Source organism: Pongo pygmaeus, chromosome 13 (genome assembly GCF_028885625.2).
Source record: "Pongo pygmaeus isolate AG05252 chromosome 13, NHGRI_mPonPyg2-v2.0_pri, whole genome shotgun sequence".
NCBI classification, from domain to species: Eukaryota; Metazoa; Chordata; class Mammalia; order Primates; family Hominidae; genus Pongo; species Pongo pygmaeus.
In genome coordinates, this window is record NC_072386.2 from 60258695 (window position 1) to 60277779 (window position 19085).

A 19085-nucleotide genomic window follows, 5' to 3' on the forward strand; every position below is an offset into this window, starting at 1 on the left:
GGGACCCAAGTCAACAGACCAAAGGCCCTAAATCAATGCTGGGTCTCTGTGTAGCAGCAAGACCACAAAGATGTCACTTAACTGAAAACAAAACAAAACAGAACAACCAGCCTACTTTCTGGATTTGCCAGTGGCTTAGATTTTTATATAATTCATTTCACAAAAATGTCGCAGGGTCTAGACTCTGACAAATCTTTCCATGTTAGCAATCCACCAGCACAGAATGAAGACAGGGGCTCCATCCCAGGCAGAAACTCTCTAGGGGAAAGGAAGGAGTAAGATAAGGCTTGCCAGTGAGTGCTGTGATTCCAGGCACAGAAACCGAGTTTCAGGCTGCTGGGCTGCCTCCTGTGGATGCATACGTATCCCACCTGATGGCCAATCTCTCAAATTTTTTATTTTTGGTAGAGTCAATTGAGGCAAGCAAACCAAGAACAGTTATATAAAGCATTGGTTTCCTTGTGTTGTTCTTTGCAAATAGGGAGGACCTGTGCTCAGCCACCAGGACCAGATGGTGCCTGCAGAGGGAAGCCTGCTAATTCTGCATCCTGAGGTGTGACCCTTCCCTTTGCCCCCATCAAAGACAATCAGAAGCAAATTAATAATTCTACCATTTCTTAATTTTGGTTAATACAGATTTGTCTTATATTTTTTCAGATGTATTCAAATAAATGGCATCATTTGCAGCTGAAAATTGCTATTAAAGACAACTCATAGAGATGGAAATATTTGGAGTTGTGTTCAGTTGAAATTTCCACTAGATGGCAGTGCTTTCCTAAATATGAGAAAGGGAGCTCAGGACAGGGACTTTGCTACCAAGGAACACGTTCCATCTTAAAGAAAAGGCAATCGTTTTCTGAGCCAATCTCAGAGGCTCCTTAAACAAATACCCTTACCCAACCAAAGTGGGCTTTTCATGGGAGACGATATATACTCTACCGGCCACTGTTGCCCATAAATAAAGATCTGGCTGCGAGCGATGTCGACTCTGTTCCAGGCTAAAGCTAAGCTCAGTTGGTCTGGGGCCGAGGCATTGGCTCCTGCGTGAGGACAAGTGGGAGAAAAGAGTGGAAGAGAGAAAACAACAATCAGTTATTACACCAAGAGCACCTGCTCCATCCCTCTGCCATTAATGCCCCTATTCCCAAAGAGCCGACTTGGCTATACAGCAGGTTTCTCAAACTTGGTATTATTAACATTTTGGGTAACTCTTTGTCATGGTGCTCTCCTGTATATTGTAGATTATTATTATTATTACATTTTTTAAAACTTTTTAAAAAGAAGGTCTTTGAAACTCCATGCTTTTTCGACATATAATAATTGTACATGTTTATGGCATGCATGTGATATTTTGATGCATGCATAAAAATTCATTGGAGATTATTAATAGCACACCTTGACTGAACCCAGTAGATGTCAATAGCATTTCCCACCCCCATCCTTCCAGACATGATGCTCAAAAATGTCTCCAGACGTTGCCAAATGCCCCCATGTGTGAAGGGAGGCAAAACTGGCCTGGTGAGCAGCACTGCTCTACCTTCTGGCTAGGCGAAGTGTGGTTCACGGAGCAGCTGCAGCAGCGCCACCCTTGGCGCTTGTTTGAAATGCAAGCCTCAGACCCTGTCCCAGACCCACTAAACCAGAATCTGCATTTTCATAAGGTCCCAGATGACTTGTGCACGTAGTCAAGTTTGAGAAGCTCTGCTCTACCACACATTTTGCTTCTGCTGGCCAATCACTAGTTTCAAGGCATCGCTTGAATAGTATTTTGCATGGGGAGGGTGCTCTCATCAACTAGCATACCAACTTGCCACTTTCCTGAAAAAGAGTTAGGAAGGTCTTTTAACAGACAGGCAAACCAGCGGCTTAGGTTTAATTTGATTTGTGGGTAGAAACCATTGGAACTACTTCCCAGGTTCTCATTTTTCTCCAGATTGTCTCTAGAGCTGTGCAGTTCACAGGTGGCTAAGTTTAAATTAATTAAAATTAAATAAAATTAAAGCTATAATTCCTCAGTCAGGCTAGCCACATTTTAAGAACTTAATAGTTCCATGTGGCTAGTGACTACTGAACTGGAAAGCACAGATACAGAACATTTCTATCATCACAGGAAGTTCTATTGGCCCAGAGCTCATCTAGGTGAATGCATCCTGTCCATAGAGGCAGCCTGCCAAACAGCTGGAGGGGAAGATGGAAATGGAGGCAGTGCAGTAACGAAAGGAACATTAGGCTCCAGGCAGGGGGCCCAAGTGGGAGTCCCTGTGGCTGTGTGGATGCCTCTCAGCCACTGTTGATTATCTGTGACATGGAGGCAATAAATATCCGGTTTACGTGGCTGGGGTGTGAGACTGAAATGAGATTGTATAAGTGATTTCTGTTTAAACAGGTTTTTCACAGTTCACTAACACCCTTAGTGCACTGAGGAAGAGACACCCCTAAATAATTGCCAAGCTCCATGCTGCTGGATATCTCACGATCAGGGAGGACGATAAAGAGACAACCTTCCTCGACTCAGAGTTTTTAAACATCAAACATGTGCTGGGCAAAGTATTAGGCACTTCCACATGTCATATGTAACATCCCAGTTAATCTGGCGACTGGGTCTTATTGTCTCCTGTCTCATTGAAACATATGAGACTACTGAGATCCAGGGAGGTTGAACAGCCAAAGATAAAACAGCTACTAACAGGGTAAATGGAACAAGTATACATCAAACTAGAGGTGAGAGTCAGATCCAGAGAATTCTTCTTCGTCATTGCTGCTTCTGATGTTTAGGAAAGAAATATAGCAAATGTGTATGCTGTTCATTCCTCTGGGTTCGCCAGCAGTCAAGGCCAGAAACAATGAGGAGAGGGGGCAGGGGTCCTGGTGGTTAACTTATAACAGTGATTCCAAAACTTTGCTGCACATTAGAATCACCTGGGGAACTTTGCTCAGGGTGCATCCTATACCAATTAAATCATGTTGCTTGGGATGGGATCCAGGTGCGGATATTTTTAAAGCTCTCCACATGCTTCCAATGTGCAGCAGAGGCTGGGAATTACTGCGCTGTGTGCCTCCTTTCCTGCTTACCCTCGCCTCTTCCCTCTGGGCTCTGAGATACTGACGTTATAAATTAGGCAAAAAATGTTTGCTAAGTGAACACTTCTCAAATTTTAGCATGCATAAGTACAACTTGGAGAACTTTTTAAGACACAGGTTCTTGGGTCCCAGCTGCAGACCTTCTGATTCAGTAGCTCTTGGGTGTGGCCTAAGGTTCTGTATTTCTAACGAGCTCCCAGGTGAGGCCGCTGCTGCTGATCTGGGGCCACGCTTTGAGTAACAAGGCCCTCAAGAGCTGTGGTGCTCTGTTCCCTTCATAGGTTGAAGAGCATTTCTGATTCTGGTGTCCACACATTGATGGGCTTATTATCGACCACATACTTGGAGTAAATTTATTAGTGTTTACAATGATGAATATCATTTCAGCTCTCACGTGGAATTTTCCATTAAAAATTATCTCCTCAGGTAACAACAGGGACTGCACACTCATACCAGGGTAACTGGCATACACAAGTGATAAGTAGAAATGTGTCAAAATGTTCTGTCATCAATTTGGAGAGGAAAAGAAGTGAAGGCTCATTGCGATTGCATTTGGAAAGGTAGCACTTTACATGTTTCTTTGCTTCTCTAGCTGGTCTACTGGCTGGTGCTGACTTGCTGGAATGGTTTAATCATTCCCTTTGCCATTTGTATGTTACAAATTAGTATGTCACCCAAGTCAGTAATAGCAGTACGAGCCTGAAGAGGAACACATAGCAGGAAGCAGTTATTGAGGTCAAGGTGAGCTACAGGCCAGGCCTGAATGTAATTAGGCAAGTGTCAAATGAAAGCACGAAACCAACGAGTCTTGACTTTCAAAAATTGAAAATACATCACTCAAGAAAGGCCGTGGGTGACAGTTTGGATCAGTGGTTCTCGGCTAGGGTGACCAGCCATCTAGGCTTGCCCAGTGTAGTCACAGTGTTAGCATTTAAATTCCTGCACTCTGGGAGATGTGTCAATCCTGAATAAACCTGGTGGCTGGTCACCCTGTTCTCAACTATGGCTGTGCACTTGGAATTGCCTAAAGAGCTTTAAAATATACTCATGCCTGGGGCACGCCCCCACAGATTCTAGTTTAATTGGTCCTGGGCTTTGCAGTTTTTAAAAGTTCCCCAATGATTCTAATGTGAGGATAAAATTAAGAACTTCTAGTGTAGATAGCATATGTTTATTCATTCACTCATTCATCTGTTCATTTACTTATGCTTTCAAAGATACTGATTTCATGCCTCCTCATATGGGAGGCAGTATGCCAGCATGAGGACCAAAACATATAAAGCAGAATACTTTGTCTTGAGAGCTTACAGTCTAGAGGAGAAGAGAAGTCTGTAATTAAATACATTATTTCATGCAGTAATTCATTTATCTCATCAACAGATATTTATTGAATACTCTCTCTGCTGGGAACTGATTCGTCATTAAACATCCAATGACAAACAGGGTAGCTAAGGTCAACCTCTTCACAGAGCTTACATCCTACTGGTGGTGGGGAAGTACTCGGAAGTAAGCAAATAAACTCATGAACAGCATACTTTCAGATTGTATAAGTGCTGTGAAGGAGCAGTGCCACTCCTAGGGTATGTGGGACCTGTGCTTATACAAACAAATCAATGTAGCAGAACCATTCTGGCTACCCGATCTTGCATGTCCCCACAACAGAAGTATTTTGCCAATTGGCTGGAGCAATCTGCTGGCCAGCCTGCCCTCCTGAAATGAGGGCTGAACATGGAGTCATTGGACAACCAATGACAAAAACCACATGATTATCTCAATAGATGCAGAAAAGGCCTTCAATAAAATTCAACACCCCTTCATGATAAAAACTCTCAATAAACTAGGTATTGATGGAATGTATCTCAAAATAATAAAAACTATTTATGACAAACTCACAGCCAATGTCATACTGAATGGGCAAAAGCTGGAAGTATTCCCTTTGAAAACTGGCACAAGACAAGGATGCCCTCTCTCACCACTCCTATTCAACATAGTATTGGAAGTTCTGGCCAGGGAAATCAGGCAAGAGAAAGAAATAAGGGTATTCAAACAGGAAGAGAGGAAGTCAAATTGTTTCTGTTTGCAGATGACATGATTTTATATTCAGAAAACCCCATCGTTTCAGCCTCAAATCTCCTTTAGCTGATAAGCAACTTTGGCAAAGTCTCAGGATACAAAATCAATGTGCAAAAATCACAAGTGTTTCTATACATCAATAATAGACAAACAGAAAGCCAAATCATGAGTGAACTCCCATTCACAATTGCTACATAGAGAATAAAATACCTAGGAATACAACTTACAAGGGATGTGAAGGACCTGTTCAAGGAGAACTATAAACCACTGCTCAAGGAAATAAGAGAGGACACAGACAAATGGAAAAACATTCCTTGCTCATGGATAGGAAGAATCAATATTGTGAAAATGGCCATACTGCACAAAGTAATTTACAGATTCAATGCTATTCCCATCAAGCTACCATTGACTTTCTTCACAGAATTAGAAAAATCTATCTTAAATTTCATATGGAACTGAAAAAGAGCCTGCATAGCCAAGACAATCCTAAGCAAAAAATAACAAACCTGGAGGCATCACACTTCCCATCTTCAAGCTATACTACAAGGCTACAGTAACCAAAACAGCATGACACTGGTACCAAAACAGATATATACATCAATGGAACAGAGCAGAGGCCTCAGAAATAATGCCACACATCTACAACCATCTGATCTTTGACAAACCTGACAAAAACAAGCAATGGGGAAAGGATTCCCTATTTAATAAATGGTGTTGGAAAAACTGGCTAGCCATATGAAGAAAAGTGAAACTGGACCCCTTCGTTACACCTTATACAAAAATTAACTCAAGGTGGATTAAAGACTTAAACATATAACCTAAAACCATAAAAACCCTAGAAGAAAACCTAGGCAATACCATCCAGGATACAGGCATGGGCAAAGACTTCATGACCAAAACACCAAAAGCAATGGCAACAAAAGCCAAAATTGACAAATGGGATCTAATTAAACTAAAGAGCTTCTTCACAGCCAAAAAAAAAAAAACAAACTATCATCAGAGTGATCAGGCAACCTACAGAATGGGAGAAAATTTTTGCAATCTATGCATCTGACAAAGGGCTAATATCCAGAATCTATAAGGAACTTAAAACAAATTTACAAGAAAAAAACAACCCCATCAAAAAGTGGGCAAAGGATATGAACAGACACTTCTCAAAAGAAGACATTTATGCAGCCAACAAAACATATGAAAAAAAGTGCATCATCACTGGTCATTAGAGAAATGCAAATCAAAATCACAATGAGATACCATCTCACGCCAGTTAGAATGGCAATCATTAAAAAGTCAGGAAACAACAGATGCTGGAAAGGATGTGGAGAAATAGGAATGCTTTTTCACTGTTGGGTGTGTAAATTAGTTCAACCATTGTGGAAGACAGTGTGGCGATTTCTCAAGGATCTAGAACCAGAAATACCATTTGACCCAGCAATCCCATTACTGGGTATGTACCCAAAGGATTATAAATCATTCTATGAAGACACATGGACACATGTTTATTAAAGCACTATTCACAATAGCAAAGACTTGGAACCAACCCCAGTACCCATCAATGATAGACTGGATAAAGAAAATGTGGCACATATACACTATGGAATACTATGCAACCACAGAAAAGGATGAGTTCATGAGCTTTGCAGGGACATGGATGAATCTGGAAACCATCATTCTCAGCAAACTAACACAGGAGCAGAAAACCAAACACTGCATGTTCTCACTCATAGTGGGAGTTGAACAATGAGAACACATGGGCACAGGGAGGAAAACATCATATGCTGGGGCCTGTTAGGGGGTGAGGGGCTAGGGGAGGGATAGCATTAGGAGAAATATCTAATGTAGACTATGGGTTGATGGGTGCAGCAAACCACCATGGCACGTGTATCCATATGTAACAAACCTGCATGTTCTGCACATGTATCCCAGAACTTAAAGTATAATAATAAAAAAAAAATCAATGGAATTAAGAGTTGGTTTTTTGAAAAAATACATAAGATTGATAGACCACTAGCTAGACTAATAAAGAAAAAAGAGAGAAGATCCAAATAAACACGATCAGAAATGACAAAGATGACATTACCACTGACCCCATGGAAATACAAAAAAAACAAAACAAAACAAAAAAAACCCTCAGAGTCTATTAGGGACACCTCTATGTACAAGACCTAGAAACCTAGAAGAAATTGATGAATTCCTTGTAACATACAATCTCCCAAGATTGAACCAGGAAGAAACTGAATACCTGAACAGACCAATAGCAAGTTCTGAAATTGAATTAGTAATAAAAAATCTACCAACAAGAAAATGCCCTGGACCAGAGAGATTCACAGTCAAATTTTATTAGACATATAAATAAGAGGTGGTACCAATCCTACTGAAAATATTCCAAAAATTGAAGAGGAATGATGCTTCCTTAACTTATTTTATGAGGTCAGCATCATTCATAACCAAACCTGGCAGAGACACAATGAAAAAAAGAAAACTTCAGGCCAATATCCCTGATGAACACAGAAGCAAAAATTCTCAACAAAATACTAGCAAGCTGAATCCAGCAGCACATCAAAAAACTTATCCACCATGATCAAGTAGGCTTTTTTCCTGGGATGCAAGGTTGGTTCACCATACAAAAATAAATAAATGTGATTCACCACAAAAACAAACAACACATGATAATCTTCATAGACACAGAAAAAGCTTTCAACAAAATTCAACATCCTTTTATGTTAAAAACTTTCAACAAACTAGGCATTGAAGGAACATACCTTAAAAGAATAAGAGCCATCTATGACAAACCTACAGCCACCATCATACTGAACAGGCAAAAGCTGGAAGCATTCCCCTTGAGAACTGGAACAAGACAAGGATGCCCACTCTCACTACTTCTATTCAACATAGTACTAGAAGCCCTTGACAGAGCAATCAGGCAAAAAGAAGGAAATAAAAGGCATCCCAATAGGAAGAGAGGAAGTCAAACTATCTTTGTTCACAGACAATATGATTCTATACATAGAAAATCCCATGGTCTATGCCCAAAGGCTCTTAGAACTGATAAACAACTTCAGTAAAGTTTCAGAATACAAAATAAATGTACAAAAATCAGTAGTATTCTATACACCAATAATGTCCAAGCTGAGAGAGAAATCAAGAATACAGTATCAGTCACAATAGCTATAAAAAGAATAAAATATTTAGGAATACCTAGCAAACAAGGGAGGTGAAAGATCTCTATAGTGAGAATTACAAAACACTGTTGAAAGTAATCAGAGACAACATAAACAAATGGAAAAACATTACATGCTCATGGATAGGAATAATTAATATTGTTAAAATGGCCATACTACGCAAAGCAACATGCAGATTCAATGCTATCTGTATCAAACTACCAGTGTAATTTTTCATAGAATTAGAAAAAACTGGCCAGGTATGGTGGCTTATGCCTGTATTACCAGCATTTTGGGAGATGGAGGCAGGAAGATCACTTGAGCCCAGGAGTTTGAGACCAGCCTGGGCAACATAGGGAGACCTCATCTTTATAAGTAATACAAAATAGTTGACAGGCATGGTGGCATGTACCTGTGGTCCCAGCCACTTGGGAGGCCGAGATGGGAGGATCACTTGAGCCTAGGAGGTCAAGGCTGCAGTAAGCCATGATCATGGCAGCCTGGGCATCAGAGTGAAATCACATCTCAGAAAAAAAGCAAAGGAAAACCTATTCTAAAATTAATATGCAACCTGAAAAGAGCCTGAATAGCCAAAACAATCTTAAGCAAAAAGAATAAAGCTGGAGGCATCACGCTACCTGACTTCAAATTATACTACAAGGCTACAATAACAAAACCAGCATCATACTAGTACAAAAAAAAGACACATAAACCAGTGGAACAGGTTAGAGAACCCAGAAATAAAGCCACATACCTACAGGAATCAGATCTTTGACAAAGTCAACACTAACAAGCAATAGGGCAAGGACTCCCTATTCAGTAAATGGAGCTGGGATAACTGGTTAGCCATATGCAGAAGATTGAAACTGGACCCATTCCTTTCACTATATACAAAAATCAACTCAAGATGGATTAAAGACTTAAATATAAAACCTAAAACTATGAAAATCCCAAGAGAAAACCTAGGACATATAATTCTGGACATAGCACCTGGCACAGATTTCACGACAAAGACTCCACAAGCAATTGCAACAAAACCAAATTAGACAATGAGACCTAATTAACCCAAGGAGCTTCTGCACAACAAAATAAACTATCAACAGAGTAAATGGACAACCTAAAGAATGTGAGAAAATATTTGCAAATTATACATCCAACAAAGGTCTAATATCCAGAATATATAAGGAACTTAAACAAATCAACAAGTAAAAACAACCTCATTTAAAGATGGGCAAAAGACATGAACAGACACTTTTGTTTTTGAGATGGAGTCTCACTCCATCACCCAGGCTGGAGTGGAATGGCTCAATCTCAGCTGACTGCAACCTCTGCCTCCCAGGTTCAAGCAATTCTCCTGCCTCAGCCTCCCGAGTAGCTGGGATTACAGGTGTTTGCCACCATGCCTGGCTAATTTTTGTATTTTTAGTAGAGACAGTGTTTTGCCATGTTGGCCAAGTTGGTCTCGAACTCCTGGCCTCAAGCAATCTGCCAGCCTCCGCCTCCTAAAGTGCTGGGATTACAGGTGTGAGCCATCACACCCAGCTTAACAGATACTTCTTAAAAGAAGTATATACATGTGGCCAATAATCATGGGAAAAATGCTCAGTATCACTATCATTAGAAAAATGCAAATCAAAACCAAAATGAAATACTATCTGATGCCATTCAGAATGGCTAGTACTAAAAAGTCAAAAAATAACAGATTTTGGTGACGTTGCAGAGAAAAGGGAATGCTTATATACTGCTATAATAAGCATTATTATAATGTAATGGGAATGTAAATTAGTTCACTTCCTGTGGAAAGCAGTCCAGAGATATCTCAAAGAACTTAGAACTACCATTCAACCCAGCAATACCATTACTGGGCATACACTCAAAGGAATATTAATTATTCTACCATAAAGACACATGCACATGTATTTTTATCACAGCACTTTTTGCAATAGCAAAGACATGGAATCAACCCTGCCCATTAATGGTGAATTGGATAAAGAAAATATGGTATATATACAAAATGGAATATTACACAGACGTAAGAAAGAATGAAACTGTGTTCTTTGCAGCAATATGGATGCAGCTGGAGGCCATTATTCTAAGCAAATTAACACAGGAACAGAAAACCAAATATCAATGTTCTCACTTATAAGTGGATGCTAAACATTGAGTACACATGGACACAAAAGGGAGAATAAGAGACACCGGGATTTACTTGAGGGTGGAGGGTGGGAAGACGGTGAAGACTGAAAAACTACCCATTAAGTACTATGCTCACTGCTTCCTGGATGATGAAATGATTTGTACACAAAACCCCAGGGGCATGCAATTTGCACATGTAACAAACCTGCACATGTACTCCCGAATCTAAAATAAAAGTTAAAAGAGGAAAAAGAAGGTCTAAGGCCAGTTCAATTTTTCCCCTCATAAAAGACTTGGTCATTTTGCCTGGAGGCCCAGGGTATCCTTTATTTTTCTCTGAAGTTTAGTAACTTTATTAGGATCTTTCTGGGCATTGATGATTGTGGGTCAGTTCTTCCTGGCATAAGGTGGCTCCTTCAATATCTAGATCAAGTTTAATATTTTTTAAAAATGAAAACATATCTAAATTATATTTTAAATTGTGTAATTTTGTTTTAAAAATTTGTTTTGATTCATTATTTTCGTTTCCTTCTTTGGAGACCAGTTATGCTTTTGTTGGATCTCCACTTTCTGTCATATAATTTCTCTTTAATCCCCATGAACTCTTTATTTCCACTTCATTTCATTTTTGTTTACATTTCTATCCTCTGTGTCCTGCACTGGGTTTTTCACACTGTATATTTGATCTTGCAACATTTCTCATTTCATCTGCAATTCTGTGATGATTCCCCCGCTTCATTCTTGAGTGCTATTCATACTTTATCTCCTTTTGCTGCCTCATCTATTCTTACCTGAATTTTGGTATTTCAACTTTTAAGTATTTCTTCATAGATGAGTGCTTCAATAAGATTAAAAATTTTTAAATTTTATGATACCTACTTATTCATAATGTTCATCTGTTCCCCAGAAAAATTTTTCTCCACTTTTTATCGCAAAGTTTTCATTGAACAAAAGTAACACGACAATAAAAATGATACACATATGAAAGTGAATGAAGATCTGTAGTATAGAAAAGGTGTCTACAAAGAGACCAACGCCCGGGTTATATACTTCTGTAAAATTTTAGCCATAGCACTTTAATACTGATCAAGCAGACACATAAAAAGGGGAAAAATTTATTTAATGTTTTTGAAACTTAGACTTCTGACTACCCAGAAACATTTTTATAAAGACTATTATTCTTCTGTTAATAGATTTTGCTCTTTTGTTATTCTTTCTTAGAATATCTCTGTAGGCAGTCTATGCTAATCCCTTTTTTATTACTTATCATTTAAATGGGCCCAGGATAGCATTTCAGGCTAGTTATTAATTATCACAACTGGAAGGCTTCCTGTAATCTACTACAATGTCAAACTCCCTCCTGCAAGCATGGCTTATCTGACGTGGCCCACTGCCTCTATTTCTGTGTAATAAGTCAGGGACAGGAGGGACTCCTGCCACCATCTAACTCACTCTTGTTTTTGCACATACTATTCCAGACAAAGGAGAGAACTTTGCATCTTGGGGTGTCCCTCACATCCAGGAATAATATTTTTGTTGGCGCTTTGTGAGGACTGCCACTGTTAATTTCTATCTCCTCTACTTTCACCCCTTCCTCCTTCCTCCTGCATAGCTCCTGCATATACAAACATTTTGGAATATAGTTCCTAGCTTCACCAAACATGCAGTCTGATTGTTTTTCTTTCTTTCTTTTTTCTTTACTATTTCTTGAAGCTTTCTAGGAGAAGAAGAGAAGGATGAGTTAGGTAGTCATGTCTACGTTGGAAGTCCTGAAGGATTTTGTAGGTAGAAGAGTGTTCTGATCAAAGCTTTGCATTAGTATTATTAGTATTCCTCTAACTGAAATATTGGGAATGGATAGGAACATGCTCAGTAGGAAGGAGGAAGACCCTTCAGAGGCCACTGCAATAAATCAAAGAAAAAATCCTGAAGGCCTAGTGTTGCTGAGCAAGGAGGAATATGAATAGATCAACATGGGGTTGATATGACAGATATTCTGGAGACAAAAAAAATGCTCAGAATTGGCAAGCATTTTCTTGGACAAAGGGAGGAATGTGGAGGAGGCTTTGAACCTAGATAATTGAAAAGATGGTGGCTATATGAACAGAAATAGGAAAATCAGGTAGAAATCAGGTTTTGGAGGAAAGATGATTACTTTGTTTATATTATTATTATTATTATTTTTAAGACAGTTAATTTGATTGAATTTGAAGTACTAAGTGACACCCGAGGGAATTGTCCAGTAGGCAATCAGAAAGGGGTGAGCAGGGAGGGAAGCCAGGGTTGGAGGCAGACCTAGAGTTATTCATGTAGACGTGATATTTGAAACCATGGGACTTTATAAGTTTGCGGGAAGGTGAAGTGAAGAAATAAGGACATCTAATGAAGAAGACAAAGGAGTGGTCAGAAAGGCAGAATACTCAGGAACTTTGACACCAAGGAAAGGTAAAAATAAATAGAATTTTCATCATACAGTGACAGCCAATTACATGCTGGGCATATTACATGTATGATCCCATTTAATGCTCACAAAAAATCTGTACAGTGAGTATCTTTATTCCCACTTTGCTAATTGGAAAATAGGCTCAGAGAGGCAGAGTAACTCACAGAATCAGGCTTTAAACTGTGGTCTCCCCTGAAAGTAGAAAATAGTTGCCAGAAGAAGTGGATAAGGTCAACACTGTCAAAGTGGCTGAGAGGTTCAGGAAGATGAGTATTGGGGTTAGGAGACCCTTTGGAATCTTCAGGAGTGTGGAAAGCTGTGTAAATAAGTTTGGTGAGGTAGAAGCTGAGATGTAAGAGTCTGCAGAGTGAGTGAGTGAGTCAAGAATTTAGAGTACCTCTCAGAGTTTGCTGGCTAAGAGGAGAAAGGTTAGATGCTACCTTGCAGGGCTTGGTGGAGAGTAGCCAAGGACTTCTTAGGTCGATGAGGGCCTTGAATGTGCTTACAGCAGAAGCGGGAAAAGCCCTCGGAAAGGGAAACTGTGAAAGTGTAAAAGGAAAGAACAAGTACATGATGGATGAGATTCTAGAGAATGGAGGCCAGGGAGGATTTGGGTTTAGCCAAGAAGAGAGGTCTTCAGATAGAGGAGGAAAAGCAAAGAGGGTGAGTGAAGAAACTAATATTCATGAATGGAAAAGAATGATAGGAAGGGAGCTTGGCTGAGGCTGAATGTTATAAGTAGTAACAGGGGATACCATCTGCTGAAGGTGAGAGGGAATGGGGATGTGGAGAGAATAGAGGAATGTGGGCAGTGTATTAGAGGATATGGCTTAAATGATGAGGGAGTTGCAGACCAGAGTCAGGGCCCACTTGAGGTAAGACATCTCAAGTATGTCACGGCCCTAGTGATTACATGTTGTAGGAAATAGTTGTTTGGGGATTCGAGCATCAGTGCTGGGGGAATATTTTTTAAAAAATGCCTTAAGAGTGCTAAACACTTCAATGGGTTGTAAATGAAGGCTGTGGATCCTCCTTGGGAGAGTCGTTAAAGAAAAAAACTCAGGTGTCTTATCTGACATGGATAGTATAAGTATGGCCTTGCTTGATGGACTAGGATGCGGAGGGAGCAGGATTTGCCAACCTTGCCATGTTCACAGTGGTGTCATGACTTTACGATATACAGGATAATGCCAACCCTCCCTATAACAATGTTGAGGAACATTTCTTGTTGTTGCAGTCTTTGGATCCTTTTTGTCTTATCTAAATAATTTTGTCTGGATTAAATATTCTTCCTAGGGATTCGATTCATTCCCACAAATATACTTTATTTGTAAATGTTGTAACTAAACGCAATAGGGTGCAGTCAATGAAAACACATCCATCTGAAATTTTTCCTTATCATTAGAGTGTCCAGAGATCATATGGTTTTTTTTTGGTTGTTTCAGTCTTTCTCCCATCAGATTTGACCAACTCCACCTAACTTGGTCAAATCCAAGTGAGAATTCCAAATTATAGGTAACAAAGCCTCTCTAATTTGGCTAAAATTCCTCACAGCTGCAAAAGAGGAAAACAAAACAATACAAAACAAACCCAAAAAACTATGCACTTGGTTTCTGAGTTTGCTTCCTGTCTCAAAAAAAAAACCAAACAAATGTTCTTTCATTTACTTTTCTTTCACCCTATAGCTCTTTCCCCCTTCACCATCTGCTGTACTATAAAATCTAGAGAAGGCTTCTAATGACTTGAACTCCTGTAAAGAACTCAGAACAAAGGTGCCACTCACCCCTTTTGGGGTATTCTCTTTTCTTCGTGGAGTTTCAATAGTCATGGGTGGATTCTTCTTAGTTCTAAAGTTCTGTTTTCCTATATTGTATGACTTGACCTCTTTGGCTTTGGGGGTACCAGAGATTACCTTGTACTGTGAGAAGATTTGACCTTGGTGTGTCAAATCTTGGTGTTTGGCACTGAGAGCTCCAAACTTAGGGGTGGCTAAGCACAGTTCACAGGAGGTGGTCTTGGCTGTTTTTTTTTTTTCCTTCCTTGGAAGTTGTTGTTTTAGGATCCTAATTCTAGTTCAGAGATGTATTCTAAAGCGTCTTCTCTATTGCTTTTTCTCCCAAAATTAATCTCAGTTCAGCTTGTCTGTGTGCATTTGTGTGAGGAACTGAATTGTTGTTTTTATAGGTAAATGAGGGACTGAGTTTTCTCAGCCTTAAAGAGAAAGGGCATTTGCTCCTCCCAGCCAAAAGGTGCCCCTGGGTGACTGGGGGCCTTGTGGAAGTGTCTGGTGCGTTGACCTCCCATAATGTGCAGTGACCCTTACAGGGAAATCCCCAACAAAAATTTATTTTAAAAAAGGCTTGTCCAGGAAATGCATATAAGGGCTTGATCACTTGGTGTTTTGAGGCCTCTCAGAGGTCATGGACCTCTGGAGGGAGAAACTGAGACATATAAGAGGGTGGAAATGATCCAGTGGTGACACACTGTAGAGTCCTGCTCACAAGCAGCACACATCGATCCACCACACAAAACCCCTAGGCCACAACTCAATTCCTCCTTTTAAGAAAAACAGTGGGAAACAAATAATCTAAGAATGAGCAGTAAACAAGGAGAATGACCCCTTTTTAAGCACTCTGTAGGTTGTTTTTTTTTTTTTTTTTTTTTTTTTTTGAGGTGGAGTCTTGCTCTGTCACCCAGGCTGGAGTGCAGTGGCGCAATCTCGGCTCACTGCAAGCTCCGCCTCCTGGGTTCACGCCATTTTCCTGCCTCAGCCTCCTGGGTAGCTGGAACTATAGGCACCTGCACCACACCTGGCTAATTTTTTTGTATTTTTAGTAGAGACGGGGTTCACTGTGTTAGCCAGGATGGTCCTGATCTCCTGACCTTGTGATCTGCCCACCTCGGCCTCCCAAAGTGCTGGGATTACAGGTGTGAAGCACTCTGTAGGTTTTACGGCACTTCTACCTGCCTGAGTTTATGTAAAATGGAAGTAACGACCAGCATGGTGGCTCATGCTTGTAATCTCAGCCCTTTGGGAGCCCGGGTTGGGCAGATCACAAGGTCAGGAGTTTGAGACCAGCCTGACCAACATGGTGAAACCCCGTCTCTGCTAAAAATACAAAAATTAGCCAGGTGTGGTGGCTTGTGCCTGTAATCCCAGGTACTCAGGAGGCTGGGGCAGGAGAATCACTTGAACCCGGGAGGCAGAGGTTGCAGTGAGCTGAGATCGTGCCCCTAAACTCCAGCCTGGGCAAAAGAGTGAGACTCCATCTCAAAAAAAAAAAAAAAAAAAAAAGAAAGAAAATGAAAATAATATGGTCCTAGTGCATATTCACATTAAGGAAAAAGAGCCCTAAGGTTGACCTGCAAACTATGGAGTTCCTAAGTTCTCTTTTTTCTCTATTTTCTTTTCAGCCTGCTTTAAATCTGCTATTATTTTTCTATTAAGGTAAAAACCACTGTTTGGCTCCAACAGGTTTTTTGTTTGCAAGCCGGTGAATTTGTATTTATCTCATGGCTAAGTTCTAAAGTAAAAGCTATAGGATCTTTGTGTGCATGTTTATATGTGTGTGTATATATATTTAAAAGGCCTTTATGGTTTCTATAATTTTATGTTTAATTGGCAATTAAATCTGTTTTAATTTCCTTCTAGTACACCAGACTTTTTCTCTTTGTACCTTATGATGTAAATTTTGCTATTTGATTTTCACCTGAGTTGTTTCCTTCAATATGCAAATTTAAAGCTATGTAGCTGACTACTGCTTAGGTTAGTGAAAGAGTTATAATAATTTAAAAGGTTATCAAGAATTTGAAAGTCTAAGGTAGGAAAAAAAGCTCTTTTTGAATCTATAAGATATATTTCTATTGGCATGCCTAATACCTCTATGTATTTATATGTTGTGTACACAATGTTTCACTACTGAAAACATATAAAAGAGCTCTAATTAATTGGCTTAAGAAAATAAAAGTGCTTGAATCAAATACCTTATCAGAAAAAGTAAAGTCTAGTTAAATGCTTTGTCAAGTTTATGTAACTTAAGCAAACTCTTTAATAAATAACCTAGCTTTAAAATTATTGGTAAGGTAATATTAGAAATGTCTTAAGAATTGCCAGCATACATTTTTGTTTGCATTTATTAATCAAGCAATTTTATACTAATTCCTGCCAAGTACTACAAGGTGTCAACATTTGGCATAGGGGTTACAAAACTATAAACCCAGCCCAAGACAGAATGATCTTTGTTTATGTAATTTTTAATAAATAAGATACTCATATTGGTTTAATGAAAACAGCTACATCTTGAATTTAGTAAGATTACCATAACTTCTAATCTTGTGGCTTTAGGTGGTCTAGTCCACAGGCAGTAAGATTTGTTTTGGGAAAAGACTGTTACCATCTTTGTTTCAAAGCTAAACTATAACTTCCTTCCAAAGTTGTTAATAGTTTGGCCTATGCCCAGGAATGAATGAGAACAGCTTGGAGATTAGAAGCCAGATGGAGTCAGTTAGATCAGATCTTTTTCACTGTCTCAGTTATAATTTTGCAGTGGTGGTCCATAACTGTAAATGATGACTATTGAAATTTTCATAAATAATCTAGGTAAACAATTAAAATAAAATAATTAGGCAAATGTAATGGGATAAGCACTTGTAGACAAACTCATCGTAATTTAGAATCTAAAGTTGTATTAAATTAAATAATAGATATTTCATTATTTGGGTATTTTCCAATGAAAATAAATTGTAGGAAATCATTCTTTCTAAAAAAAGTGTGTCCTTTCTAAAAAGGTGAACAATTTTTGTCGCATTCAAAGCTTATTTAAAGGTTATGTATAAAACAAGGTAAAATGAACCAGGAAATAAGAGAGATGTAAAGAAAGTTATAAAAAAAATGGTTTTTTTTGGTAAGAAAGCTTAAAAAGAAATATTTTATGTGAGAAATAATCTTATATGGGAAATGTAGTCCTAGAATAAAATGACTGGTTGTTTAAGAAAGAGGGACGTTCAGGACAAACCAGGAAGTCCAAGAATATCATAAACGGTCTGTGTAAGTCACAATAAGAGGATTTATATACATAAAAAACCCAAAAAACTTTTATATGATTAAGTAGTTTGTAATTAAAGGGAAATTATAATGGTCTTTCTACACATTGGGCTTGAGGTAAAAAAAAAAAAAAAAAGCTCGTACACTAAATAATTGGTTGGAACAATGAAATTTTCTTAAGGAATGTATTTACTCTTAAATTGTTAAGATTTTATTTTTTTAACCAAAAGTTAAACTTTTATTGCATCTCACTATTTTTGCTTTTTTCTCCCCTTTTAAAGGCCATGAAATACTAACAACTCATTTTCAGCTCATATAAGTTGTTTTTCCTTGAGTTCTGTTTGTTGTGGCCTGATGCTAACAATGTTTTCTTAAAGGTCTAAAGGAAAGGTTTTCTTCCAATATAATATTTGGTGCGCTGTAGAAGGCCTTTTCTTTTGCCTTTTGGTAACTGGCCTAACTGGTCTAACAGATTTTATGGTTTATTGAAACAATTCCTATGCCATTATTATTAAGTTTAGTTTGCACAGGAAAAGATGAGATTAAAAAATTTTTTTTTTTAATTAAGATTATTACACCTGTGTATCTTTCTGTATGTGCTTTTAAAGTGCTTTGACATTGAGTTACAGGGCTTTTACCCCTGAGTCTAAAAAGGACAGCAATTCCTGCTAAATCTTAAACACTGACAGCAATTAATCCCACATCTTCAGGTCTGGTAGAAGATGCCAATCAAAGTAAACTGCATTCTGGAGACACAGGGCCAGAAATTAAAGCTATTCAATCCTCAAGGCCCAGGGACTATTGCAGAAGAGGTGAGTGTGTGATTGTAAGGGCCAATTTTGAGAGACAAAATAAATTCAGTTTCTATAAATTAATCATTAATGTCAAAGGCACACTGATGCAAGACCAGCCTATAGGCCCCTGTATCAGATTAACAAGGTTTTCTTGAAGCATTAACTGACTCCCTAATAAAGGTTATAAAAGGCTTATGGAAGTTATATCTTATGGTTAAGATTGCAATTTTATAGATTGTTTATAAAATTTTGAAAAACAAATTTAATTAGCTTCATGCTGTTTTATTAGGGCTTATTGTTTGGAAAATTAAGTCTCCTGTCCCAAAGAATGAAGGTTATAACCTGTTCTTTTTTGA

The 19085-nt window shown here is 38.8% G+C and overlaps 1 protein-coding gene across 19 annotated transcripts in view; it reads right to left on the reverse strand.

Annotated features, from left to right (window-relative positions):
• TRPM3 (transient receptor potential cation channel subfamily M member 3) overlaps positions 1-19085 on the reverse strand; it is a 904985-nt gene that overhangs the window by 110750 nt on the left and 775150 nt on the right. For all 19 annotated transcript variants that reach the window (XM_054501730.1, XM_054501720.1, XM_054501728.1 and 16 more), the window contains one exon: positions 940-1040. In XM_054501730.1, coding sequence (XP_054357705.1) covers positions 940-1040 — 101 coding nt within the window. The remainder of the gene's footprint in view (positions 1-939; positions 1041-19085) is intronic.